This window comes from Trichosurus vulpecula, chromosome 9, assembly GCF_011100635.1.
Source record: "Trichosurus vulpecula isolate mTriVul1 chromosome 9, mTriVul1.pri, whole genome shotgun sequence".
Taxonomy (NCBI): Eukaryota; Metazoa; Chordata; class Mammalia; order Diprotodontia; family Phalangeridae; genus Trichosurus; species Trichosurus vulpecula.
The window spans coordinates 139,336,120-139,349,980 of NC_050581.1; the positions used below are offsets into that span (position 1 = coordinate 139,336,120).

At 40.0% G+C, this 13,861-nt stretch overlaps 1 protein-coding gene across 1 annotated transcript in view; it reads right to left on the reverse strand.

The window, feature by feature from the left end:
- Positions 1-13,861, reverse strand: part of VOPP1 (VOPP1 WW domain binding protein) — a 194,284-nt gene that overhangs the window by 80,093 nt on the left and 100,330 nt on the right. The window contains exon 2 of the mRNA XM_036739332.1: positions 10,643-10,701. Coding sequence (XP_036595227.1) covers positions 10,643-10,701 — 59 coding nt within the window. The remainder of the gene's footprint in view (positions 1-10,642; positions 10,702-13,861) is intronic.

Genomic DNA, 13,861 nt, shown 5'->3' on the forward strand with positions numbered 1-13,861 from the left:
CCCATCTCTAAAATGAAGAGGTTGGACTAGATGATTTCAGGACTAGAAAATTGCTTCCGGTTTTAAGCCTACATTTCTCATTCATTTCCCAGGGCTAAATCACAAAATCTCTCTCATTTTTTCCAACCATTTTTTGAGTCACTGGAAACGCTCCTAACTTCAATGCATTTCACCTAGCATAGATACACATATTTTTGATGCCCCCAATGAATTTATCTCTTAGCCTAACCTAGTTCCCCCTCCCAACGTCCTTATTCCTATTAGAGAATGCTAATCCTCCCAGTCTCACAGTCTTCAAATAATGATGTGCTTTGTTTTTCTTTTTTATTTCTCCCTCCTATTTACCCCTTGTACCATATCAGCCACCTAGCTCTCCGATCCAGCCTGAGCTCTCATCCAAGGTTAATTTTCCTAAAGCACTCTTCTTCGTGTCATTCCCTGACCCAGAAGCCTTTGGGGGCAACATGATCTAGTCCCGGACCCTCAAACTGGCTTTCCAGGTCCTTCAGGATATGACCCTAGATAACATCTATCTGTAATGCCTTCTCCGTGTTACTGCCCCACGAAGTGCCAAGAGACTCATGTTCTGCAGGAGTGACACTGACTCACATGAGTGGACAGGAAGGGGAGAAATCCAACACTAAGTTCACAAAGGTCTCTGGTTTGCACAGTCCTATAAGGGCTCCCCCTGATAATCAGACCATGTTTTTCAGTATTCATTTGTTCTGTAAGAAGAATTCTATCAATGAGCATTTAGTAAGTGCCTACTATGTGCCAAGCTCTGTGCTAGTACTATGTCAATACAAAGAATGAAACAATTGCTATATTTAAGGTGCTTACATTCTAATGGGAAGACAGCAAGTACATTTATAAGCATATGTGTCCAATTTAAAGAGATTATACACAAAGTGGTTCAGCACAAGGTAGTTTGGGAGGGAGGGCACAATCAGGAGAGCTTCTTGTAGAAGGTGGCCCATGACCCACGTTTTGACAAGTGGCTAGGTGAGATCATCAGCATCACAGCTTACTTACCCCTGGTTGTCATGGGAAGGGGATGCTTCAACTGTGTGATGGGGGACTCTTTCCTCTTTTTCCATCAGCACCTAAGTACTTTACATTTCCAAACTCTACCCTAGTGTAAGCAAATTTGTTGTTTTCCATCTTGTGTGAGGGGCTGGGCTTTCCCTGAGCTCATGTAGTTTTGTTTTGACAGTTGGTTTCCCCAATGAGCTAAGATCTTGTTTTCTTCTGTCAGACTAGCTTGGAGCAGGAACAGTGGGGGTTATGCCAGCTGGTGCTGGTGATCCCCCAACCCCCCACTCTTCTCAGCCTGGCCACATTTTATTACTTTTCAAAGTCCAGTATAAAGTACTTTGACACTCTCTCAATGAAGCTTTCTCTGACACATACAGCCCCCTGTCCCCTTGACCTTTTCTAAAGCCCTACCATACTTCTCTGCCCTACTATTTCTATGATTTAAGGCAGCGTGGGCAGAGGTAAAAGAGACCTCCTGCTCTAACAGTTCATAGTCTGACATCCCTGGCCATGGGGCTCCCAAAGGAATTACTGTTAACAGCAAGCCAAGGTCAGAACAGGCACTGCTGGGAAGGGAGCTCACCTTGGCAAGCTTAGTTAGCTCAGGAGGATTTGGAGATATCCTAGAAACAAGCTAAAGGAGATGTTAATGTCACAGATATGGCAGCTAAGCCTGCATTTATAGTGCATCAGAACCCAAGTCTGCTAATACCCAGTACATGCACAATACGTCCAACAAAAAATAAGGGAGATCTATTCACTTCCTATCTGGATTACTGCAATAGCCTCCAAATTGATCTCCTTGAATCTACTGCCCACCCCCACCTTCTCTACTCCTTCCTTCACATAGCTACCAAATGTATATTCCTAAAGCACACATCTCACCCCTGTCACTCCCCACTAATGAGCCTTCAATGGCTCCCTACTGCCTCTAAGATAAAATGCAAAGTCTTCACAATCAGGAATTTAAGTCTTCACAATCTGACTCCAGTCTATCTCTTCGTGCTGGTCAAGTCAATAATCATACATTAAGTGCCTACTATGTGTTAGGTACTGCGCTAATGGCTTGGAGTACAAAGGCAAAAATAAAAATAGCTCTTGTTCTCAAAGAGCTCACAGTTTAACGGGAGAGATACGTAAACAATTACATGCAAAAATTACTCCCCCTCACACACTCAACTTTGCAACCAAAGTGAATTACTTACATGTAGTCACTCATATACAACATTTTATTTCCTACCGGCGCACCTTCGCACAGGCTGTCCTTCCATACCTAGAATGCTCCGCCTCCTCACTGCTGCCTCTTGGAACTGCTAACACCCTTCAGGCTCAACTCAACTCAACTCACAAGAAGCAGCCTTTTTTTATTCCTCCAGTTGTTGGTGATCCAGAAATCACTTTGTATCATATGTATATACATACGTATATACATGATAAATAAAAGTTTATATCGAATAATTTTACATAAGTATATATGTATGTATACATATGTATGTGTATATATATATGTATATATGTATTTGTGTCTAATGGTAGCCATCTCTAGGGTGGAGGGTGGGGTGTAGGGAAGAAAAAGAGGGAAAAAAGAAATTTACATGATAATTTTGTTGTATGTTTGAAAGAAATAGCAAGTTATGCATAGTAGATTTGCAGTTTCATGTACAATCATCTTTTTATTGTACTATGTTATGGAAATACTTGTTTCATTCCATAAATTAAAAAGAAAATAAATTTAAAAAATTTTTTTAAAAAGAATAAATAGACCCTAAATGGAGATTGACTGAGAGCAGTTTAGCCTGCACAAATTAATCAAGGAGTTATATGGACTTTAAGTCAGAGAGAACTGTGGCAGAGAAGCAGTCCCATTAGATTATAAGCAATTTGAGGGTAGGGACTGTCCTTTGCCCTTTTTTGTATCCCCGGTGCTTAGCATTGTGCCTGGCACATAGTAGATGCTTAATAAATGTTAATTAATTGAATGGTGATTAGAAAAAGGGAGTGAAAAGCATGAGACCAATAGTTATCTGGAGTAGGTCTGGATCTGTGTTCCAAAGACCATGGCATCCTTCTGAAATTGAAACACCCATTTCAGGTAAGACTCAGAGAAACAGATAAATCTTCTTGTGGGGGAAATCCACTGAAGCTTCTCCCCACTCACCACCTCTAGTCCATTAGCTAAATATGCTAGGTTTTTTTCTTCCTAAAGTAGCTGTAGCAAAAAGGTCATCCTTCATGCTAGTGCCTTCCCCTTGAAATGTTCTCCAGCTTATCCTATCTCTTGTTTGTCCACAGCTGTTTGGATGTTGTCTCTCTCATTAGATTGTGAGCGTCCGAGAGTGCCTTACTTTGTATTCTCAGGGCTAAGCAGAGTGCCCAGGATCTACTAGGCATTTAATAACTGATAGTTGACTGACTAAAAAAAGCCTCTGGGCCTTAAGCTGAAAGAGTAAGGGTAGAACCCTCTCATCCCCCCCATGAGAAAGGACCAGGACTCCAGATGAGGTTCCAGATAAAGTCAGAAACTCAATGTTGAGGGAAGCTCTCTAGTACTGTGCCCTGGGGAGTCACACTTGGCAGCAACAAAAAGGGACTAGGAGAGCAACATTGGGTATTGAATGGCTACATGAGACCAGCACAGAGAGGGTCTGATGGGGACAGTGCAATGATGTCCCCGGAATATATGAGCAGCCCTGCTGTATTAGAAATGAGACTTGTCTTTCCATGAGTCCTGGAAATCCATATTCCCTACGCATATTCCTCTTCATGCATTTTGATACCCACATATGATCAGTGTATTTATCCCTCCAGCACATGTCCTGACTAAATTTTCCCTATGTGCACTCTCCATGTGTGTGTCCTTCCATATTTATTCCTTATATGTGTTTACTCTTCCCAATGATAGCATGTATATTTTGTGGGAAGGATGGCCAAGTTTTATTTCCTTTCTCATGGTTACTATTTTTACGTGTTATTTTGGTTTTGGTTTTTTGTTTTTGCTATTTTTCTGTTATTTTATTAAGTACTTTCAGTTTGAATTAACCATGTCCTCTGGCTGACTAATAAATGTAGACACAATGGTGGGGGCTTATGAGTGGTGGTTTTGAAAGACAACAGATCCAAAGTATGCCTTGGACTTGGGGAAGCTTTGATGGTCCACTGAGGAGTTGGGTAGTACCCATAGGCACTATATAAAGAGAACAATAATATTTGCTCTACCTACCTCACAGGGTTGTTATGATGATGGAATAAAATAATGTATTGTACTTTAGCAATCCCAAAGCACTATGTAAATGTCAGACATTATTATTAATGTGACTCCTAATATAGTAATAGTCAACAAAGACCCAGAAAATAATTAAGGAGACAGCAAGGATGGAAGTGAAAATTAGGGAAAATTTCAAAGAGAGGTTCTGGCCTTAAGTGGAACCTACTGGGTCTGGTCCTATCTGGACAGCATCTAGTAAAAAGGCCAACTGTCAGTAGTTTTCAAAGATAGAAATAATCCTCATTGTATCTTCCAGCTACCTTGGCAGAAAGTGAACTCTCAGATATTAAAATTCATGTACAATGTTCTCTGTCAAATGTCACTTGTCGGGAGCGCTTTTCTCCTGCTCAGGCGAATGAAGAGGAAAACATTGTCTCCCGATTTATGCAGCCCTGTGCCTGTCACAAGCCCAGGATGTTTTTCATAGCAAATGAGTTTGATTTCGGGAAGTATGACCTAGGCTTCATCCACCATCTCCTCCACAGCTGCTGCTTAGGGTGCTCCTAGCCCTGGAGACAAAAGGGAAGTGTTGGAAATGGTGGAAGAGCCTTTGGGATAGAAGGAGAACCAGGCAGAGAGAATGAAAATGAAGGAATTGGACTTTTTTTCTTCCCCTGAAGAGCTGAGAGCCCACACGAGCGGGTACCTATTTTTAACCCAGACTGTTGCTAAGAGAAGCTATCCAGGGTGCCTTGAACCAAGCCACAAAATGGCACATTTTAATTAAGAACTTTTGAAAAGAGACTCTTGGAGCAGAGGAGGGGAAGAGAAAGGGAATGTTTCTTTCTTCTTTTCTTGTTTGATTTTCTATCTATCTTGCCTTCATGATAGGCTCTTGAAAGATTGAATCTTTAGAAAAAATAATTATATTGGTGTATTTTATACAAATTACTTTAGAATCCTAGAGGTCGATGTAACCTGAAAGACAACCTGGTCTAACTCATTCATCATACAAAGGAAGAAACTAAGTCCCAGAAAGAAGGGTAAGCAAATTTCCCCAAGATCACATGGCTCTTTAGGAGAAGAGCCATATCCTGAACCTCAATTTTTTTCATTTCCAGTTCAATATTCTTTTCACTATTCATTTCAATCCAAATCGACAAATATTTATCAAGGGCCTAGAAAAAACTGTGCTAGGTGCCAGTGATACAAAAGCAACTAGGAAAGAGGGTCTCCCTTCATGATGTTTACATTCTACTGAGGGTATGGATGGGAGTAGGATTACAAATGTACACAGAAAAATAAACATAAAATATATGCATGGAAGCTTCAGTATCTCTCACTTTAATTTGGCCAGGAAACATTTTGGGCCTTGAACTTTAATATATGTTGAATCAGAGAATGTGGGATTATAGTATACCCCTGGGAAGAGGCAGCAGCTAGAACGGGGAAATTTGCAACAAAATATTGGCAATTGAGTCTATTTAATAACCCCCAAATTGCCAATTGTAATAAATATTTTGCTACATAATTTCTCATTTCATATTTTTAGAGGAAAATCCAACCCTGGTATTGGCATTTTCTTATAGAACTCCTGTTCCTAAGAGCTATTATTCACATTGTGTGAAACACAAGGGCATGTGATGAGAACACAGTCTGGGAAACACTGTCCTAGATCACCTAGGCATAAAGCAAGGGAAAAAACCATCAACAACGCAGAACAAGTGAGGGGAAAAATCAGGTTCCCTGGGCAGTTGGAGTAAAAAGCACCATTAGCATCAAAAGACAGGCATGTTTAACTTAATTTAACTGTAATGTTGGAATGAGACTTAGGGATATGCATGGAGACAAAGGAAGTCAAAAGAATACCATATGAGGCCTCTGGGTGATCAAAAGCAATTCAGAGCTTCAAAACTAAGAGAGTCTCTGTCAAAAAACATCACCAAAACCTCTACAAAATGAGTTTGAAGCCTTCGATGCTATTCCCCCAATGCTTTGACAAAGTAAGTTGCAATTACCAAACAGAGATGTAACAAGAACATATTTTCCCCACACAAAATGATATCTACCAAAAAAGGCAAGGACTTTCATTTAAGCACCAGTTTCTTCACTAGAAAGGCAACAAGGTGTAATGGAAAGAGAACTGAGCTTAGAAGCCAAGCACCCTGGGTTGGGTCCAGACTCTTGTGTTTGCTAGCACAAGGGGCAATTATTTAAGCTCACAGAGCCTCAGTTTCCCAATCAGCAAAAATGAAATAATATTTTCATTACTCAGCTCATAGATCTGTTTTCAGGAAAATGCCTTGTAAGCAGTGAGGGCTAGAGAAACGTGTGTAATTAATATAGCATCTTGTCAAAAGATAATTCATTACTTTGCCCTGAAGAAATGCAAATTAAAGGTGGGCATTTGAACAAAGCCGAAGAAAAACCTTAGAAAATTTTTGCTTTTCTAAATGTTCTGAATTATGCTATGAGAAACTAAGTTCTAGAATTTGTAATTCTATTGAAAAAGAAGTTTCAGCAGTCACTGGTCAGAGAGTCAGTATCTTCTATAAGTCTAATGCTAAGTAGAAGCAGTCCTAGGGTGTGAAGGCCAGGTAAAACACTTTGGATGCTGTAAAGTAAGGGCACAGCAGAGGCACAGAAGGCAGGTACCAACAGAGCAAGATGCACTCCCAACTCTGCCCTGATCCAGGGATCTAATCTCAGGGTGCCATCTGATGAACTTGTCCCAGGTTCAAAAAATGTTATTTATGCCTCTTCCTCAGATTGGTTCTGCCTGCATGGGGTTAGCCCTGTTAGTTTTTTTTAATTAATTTTTTAAATTTATGTAATAAAACAAGCATTTCCATAACATAATAAAAAAGATGATTGCACATGAATCTGCAAGTCTGCAAATGTACAACTTCCTATTCCTATTAAATATAGAATAAGGTTACCATGTAAATTTCTTTTTTTCTCTTTTTTTCTTCCCTCCCCCTGCCCTAGAGATAACTATCATTAAACACAAACAGGCACATATAATGTAAAATTATTCTATACATACTTCCATTTAACAGTTCTTTCTCTGGATGCAGATAGCATCTTTCTTCATATGTCCCCTACAATTAATTTGGGTATTTAAAAGTTAAAATGACTTATTCACTCAAAGTCATTCTTAAAATAATATTGCTGTTACTGTATACAATGATCTCTCGGTTTTGCTCATTTCACTCTTCATTATTTCATACTAATTTTTCCATGTATTTCTAAGATCATTGAGCTCATCATTTCTTATAGCACAGTAGCATTTCATCACAATCATATACCCCAACTTGTTCAGCCAATCCCCAATTGACGGGCATCCCTCCAACTTCCAGATAGGTTTTAAAGCTCTGCTTGTGTTTTTTAAACAGCATCTCTGTCTCCTGATTTCCTGACTGCTTTCTTCAAGTCTCAGCAAAAGTCTCACCTTCTGCAAGAAACCTTTCCCAGACCTCCTTAATCCTAGTGCCTTCCTTCTGCCTAAATTCTAATTTATCCTGTATAGATCTTATTTCTGTGAGCTCATTAGACTGTGAGCTCCTTGAGAACAAAGACGCTAGTTCGTCTCTCTTTGCTTTTCCAATGCTCAGCCCAATGCCTGACACGTAATAAGCACTTAAATGCTATTGACCGAGTGAATTTCTTAAGTCAAATTTCTCTGACCAATCTTCCTTCTACTGTCGTTTCCCCTTGGATTTCCATGATACTGTTCTCTTCTGGTTTCTCTCCTACCTGGCTGACTGCTTCTCAGTGTCCTTTGCTGTTTTAGAATCAACCTCCTCCCACTCCCTAATTGTGGGTGTCCCCCAAGGCTCTGCCCTAGGCTTCATTCTCTTCTCTCACTGTTCCCTCTTCCCTGGTGAGCTCATCTGCTCCCACAGGTTCAATGATCACTTATGTGAAGACAACTCCCAAATCTGTATACCCAGCCCTAATTTTCCCCCTGAATTCTAGTCCAGCATCTCCAGCTGCCTACTAGGTGGATCCACCTAGTTGTGTCACAGACATCTCATGTCCTCCCTCACACAAATCAAAGTCACGTCATCATTTCACTGATGTCATGGTCCTCTTCGAAAACGAAGGACAAACACAACAACTCTATACACATAAAACTTAGGTTCACCATCTTCCCTACCTAACAGGGTTGTTGTAAGGATAAAATGAGATGACATTTGTAAAGCATTTTGTAAGCATTAAGCACTATATAAATGCAGCTATTACTACTACTACTACTACTCCCTCCTATCCCTCCTCCTAATTTCCCTGTTTCTATGGCAAAAACATCCTCTTAGGTACCCACCCTTGAAACCTTGGAATCACCTTTGATGCCTCATCTTCTCACATCTAGTCAATTGGCAAAATCTATTGATTCTAACACCACATCTCTCGAATCTGTCCTCTATCACACACTACTAGCACCCCAGTTAAAGCTTATATCACTCTTGCCTGGATTATCATAAAACTTCCTAATTTGTCTTCTTACCTCCAGACTCTCTTCTCTCCAGTTCACCCTTCACATAGCTCCTAAAAGTGACTTGCCTAGAGTCACAAAGATAGTAAATGCATGAGACAGGGTTTGAACTTGGGTCTTTCTGTTTGCCAAGTTCAACTCTATGCATTGTGTCACTTAGCTGCACAATATGAATTGGCAATTGATAATAGTAACAATAGTAATGATGATAAGGGTGAAGGAGGAATAGACGAAGTGGAAGAAGGAGAAGAAAGAGAGGAAGAAGAGGAAGGGGAAGAAGGAGGAGGAACGAGGAGGAGGAGCAGGAGGAGGAGGAGGAGGAGGAGGAGGAGGAGAAAAAGAAGAAGAAGAAGAAGAAGAAGAAGAAGAAGAAGAAGAAGAAGAAGAAGAAGAAGAAGAAGAAGAAGGTAGTAGTAGTATTAATGGTAGTAGTAAAGTAGTAGTAACTAACATTAGCAACACCATTTTAGTGATTTCAAGGAAGTATGCCATTTTTGAGCATAAGTAATGATGCCACGAACACCATCACCTTTGGTTTCGACTTCCTAAAACATCAGGCAGGAACTTTATTCCAATGATCCAAGATGTTCAAGGAGCTTGGACTCTACTAGAACTGAGGTTCTTTGGTCCTCAGTGGACAGTTACTGCCTTGAAGGTATAAATCCAAGAATAGACTTTCCTTCCACGTATCTTTCCACAATGGACTATGGGGAGATAGACCACAAAGTGAGAGGAAAAAAGTAAATATTTACAGATGAGTTCCTTATCTATACAGATGAGAGGGTTTGACTAGAAGATCCCTAAAATCCCTTGCAGGACTAAAGCCTACAACCCAACTGGGCACAAGGTCTTTGACATTGGCTACATAGACCTAGAGGAAAGGGAGGTAACTTGGTATGACAGAATGAGTACTGACACTTGGAGGTGTAGAGTCAGAAATTCTAGTCCTGCCTCTTACACATTCTACCTGTGTGACCTTGGGTAAGATCTTTAACTTCCCTGGGTCTCCATTTCCTTCTCTGAAAATAAGGGAGTTCAACTAGATGGCCCCTGGACTGCCTTCCAGCTCTCTGATCCTATGACATTGTGAAGGGGGAATAAGTGTAAAATCCAGAGAGCCAGGCTTAAATCCTACTGTGCAGATGAAATCTCAGCATACTACCAAGAATCAAAATATTTTATCTCCATATTATTTCACAACTGTTTCTTTGTTCTGGCAACTCCGTAATTACTACAGTCAAGGTTCCTTGGCTGATTCTTTTGTGTTTTCCCTCTTTCTTAAGTGTATGGTTTTGTTTTCCTGCAGCTGTGGAGGCAACCTGCCAGGATTCTGCAAGCCTAAGTCATGGGAGGGAGGTTGGGAGCCGGAGAGGCCATTAGGGACTCCCACCTATTAAGACAATGGATGGGACGCTGGGAGCTGGGAGTTTTTCTTGTCAAATCAATGCAACGAGGACCTAGGGTGAGGAAGCTAATCCACTGATGTATTTCCCAAGGAATGGTTTATTCTCAACCTGACACACAGGTGGGTCAGGCTTAACAGCCTATCTCTCTCCCAAGGAGATTAGGGGATTGAAGGGAGAGGTATGATTGAAAATTCTGGACTTAATCCAGAGTTTACTATGCTTTCTCCTAGTTTCTATTAGGCATTTCTATTGCTCATCTTATATGTTCAAATGTTAGATCTCCTCCTAATAGAAGGCAAACTGCTTGAAGTCAGAATTTTTTTTCTCTTTGAATCCCCAATACTATCACATAGTAGGCACTTAATAAGTGTTTCTTGGATTGTAAGGTCAATCACCACAGATCTGAAAAATATTATTAAAGTAAAAAACATACTTTAAATACACACAGAGAAAATATGAATGCAGACATTTACATGCAGAAAAAACAAAATGCGTACTTACATATAATATGTCGGATATATTCCTTCAAAATACCAGCAATGTTTTTTGGCCTCTGTACACTGGAAAAAGAGAAAGGGAAATCCATAATCAACCTTTTACCTCAGAAAGCAACTTCAAAGATTCCCAACCAAAGAAAATAAAAATGAAACTCTGTATTGCTAAAAGATATTGGAAGCCAGGGAAAAACTGGTAAAGACCACTGGCCCTGGAGATAGAAGTCCTGGGTTTAAATCCTACTCCTGCTTGCTTATTACCTATGTGATCTCAGGCAAATCACTTGCCATTCTTGGGCCTCAACACCCTCGCTTGTTAAAAAAAACTTTCACTGAAAATTTTTTATCCTTCAAAAAAAACATTGCTTTCCAGATTTACCTCTTCCATGCCCTCCTGGGCCCTCACAATTCAAAATAAATCAAATATGATGATTTTATGGGGAAAACCTCAAGTTATACAGAATATATATTTTATGATCCTAAGCTTATAAAGACATTTTAGATATTTTAGACCCAAAGATAATATATGTGTATTTATATATCTATTTTGTTATTGTTTAGTCATTTTTAGTCATATCTGACTCTTCATGATCCCATTTTAGGGGCTTTCTTGGCAAAGATACTGGACTAGTTTGCCATTTCCTTCTCCAGATCATTTTATAGATGAGGAAACTAAGACAAATGGGGTAAAGTGACATGGCCAGGGTCACACAGCTAGTAAATGTCTGAGGCCAGATTTGAACTCAAGAAGATGAGTCTTCTTGACTCCAGTCCTGGCACTCTATCCTCTGCACCAACTACATATAATAAATATATGTATGTATATATATGTATGTATATATGTATATACATATATAACTGCCTTTTATATATTTTTATTCCGCCTCAAATTCATGCATGTGAGTCTCCTATTTTTCTAGCTGTGTGAGTATGAGAAAGTCATTTGACCACAACCTAAATTTCCTCTTCCATAAATGAGGAAGGGAATGATAATTGTGCTACCTCCCCTCCCAGGGGCTTTAGGAAGGAAGTGCTTTGTCCACCTGAAAGCACTGAACAGACTTTGGAGTGTGCCCCACAGGAAAAAAAAAAGATTTGAGTCCTGTCCCTGCCCCTAACTGGCTCTGTGGCCTTGGACAAGCCAGGCCCTCTCTCTTGGATTGAGTTTGATCATTTGTAAAATGAGAGGAGATTTAGCATATGATCTGTAAAGTCCTTTCTAGCTCTGTGATTCATTGAATTTATGAATCGAGATCTGCACATTTTTTTTAAAAAACCTCAAACACAGGCACTGTCATATAGTAAAAAAGAGTGGTAATTTGGAGTCAGGAAGACCAAGGTTTAAATCCTACCTCTGATACTCACTAGCTGGAGATTTAGAGAAGTAAAGGACCTGAGATCATTCAGGTGACAAGTACAACACTTTATACACATTATCTTATTTGACTCTCACAATAAAACAGGGGTAGGTAGGGCAGGTATAATTATCCCCATCTTACAGATGAGTAAGATGAGGATCAGAAAGGCCACAACTGTCTCAAGATCACTTAATGCCAGTATTCAAACTCAGGCCTTCTGCTCTTGCTACCATCCCAAGACAGCTCTATAAAGGAGCCATCAAACAGGTGACTTTGCTCCTAGTGACATAAAGACATGTGAGGGTGTTGTATGTTTGGCATCACATGGATCTAACTGTTCTCCTTTATGATGAAAGTGCAAGTGGCTGTTTGGGCTTGCAGACATTTCAGAATCTCTCCTAAGCAGCGAGTGACTGAAATTTTATTAATGAAGAAACGATTTAAAAAAAAAAGCCATCAGCTAACCCTCTAGTTCAGGCAGTGTTGCTCAGGCAAGAGAAGACATCAATTCACTTAGTCAGAGAACAGCTGTTTTCATTGCCCCTACTCAAATTAGTCTCCATAAAGCTGACATGTTTGCCAATTCATTTAATTTTAGTTGGGTTCCTGGGTAATGAAACAAAGAAATCAGTCTCCTCCCTTAGTCTCCCATACTTCCAGTGGTGGGTTAATCCTCTTCAAAATATGCATCCCAGTTTAATACGATCAGGGATAAGTTCTTATTATCACCTAATTTGTGCATAATGGGGTCTATCCCTAGCAGTACCAGATATCTCCTCCCCTTCTGCTGGTGTCCTAGAGCCAAGTCTCCCCCCTAAACTGAAGTCGAAGAAGGCGGGAGACAGGTGGTAGGAGTGGGGAGGGACACGCTTTAAATTCAACAATTATTTCCAGGCTACATAAAATACACAAAACTAACATAGCACTAATGCAGCTAAAGAAACCTAAGAGGCAACATAGTAATGCAGAAAGACTACTGGCTCTGGAGTTAGAAGTCCTGGGTTTAAATCCTACTCCTGCTGGCTTATTACCTATGTGATCTCAGGCAAGTCACTTGCCATTCTTGGGCCTCAACAGCCTCAGTTGCAAAATAAAGGGGTCTCATACTAGATGACCTCGAGGGTCTCTTCCAGATCTAGATCTTCTGGTCACCAAGGCCCCTTACAGCTCTGACATCCTGTGGCTCTTCAGAAAATGATATGGCCAGACTTTATAAAACACAAGAAGGGTCTCTTGTTCAAGGCATCATGATATTGAGAGAAATTATTATTTTTCACTTTAATTAATAACTAACTATTGAATTAGGACCAAGGTTTCCCCTCTTTTCTACTGCTTCATCTAGAAATCAACCTGTATGGGAAATTTTGGGCAAAGACTTACCCAAGCTAAGATCTAATCAAAGACAGTAACAGAAATTCTAAGTTTAGGCAAATGGGCAGATTCTTGCTCATTTACTCAGATAAGTCTGGGAAAATGTGGACTATCCCTTTTGTCAGACAGATGATACAGAAATTGATAAGTCTCTTCAACCAAGACTTGGATGATCCAAGTCACATGCTCCCAAGACCCTCATTAGAATGAGCCCACATCTCATTATAATATTCATTTTCTCATTAATTGTCAACCAATCAGAGTTGATTGCCACCCTCAGGAATACCTGCTCTTCCAAGGGCATATGAACTGTGATCCCACTACCATGAGGGATCTTTTGGCATTTGAGAGTACTGCTGACCTCTAAAATGCTAAGGTTATAAATAAAATGATAAGTTACTCAGAAACTATGTCTCTCAAACTTTTTAAACGGCACAATATGGTAGAAAGAGGCCTAGAGTTGGAGTCCAGAAACCCCAGTTCTAATACTAACTCCA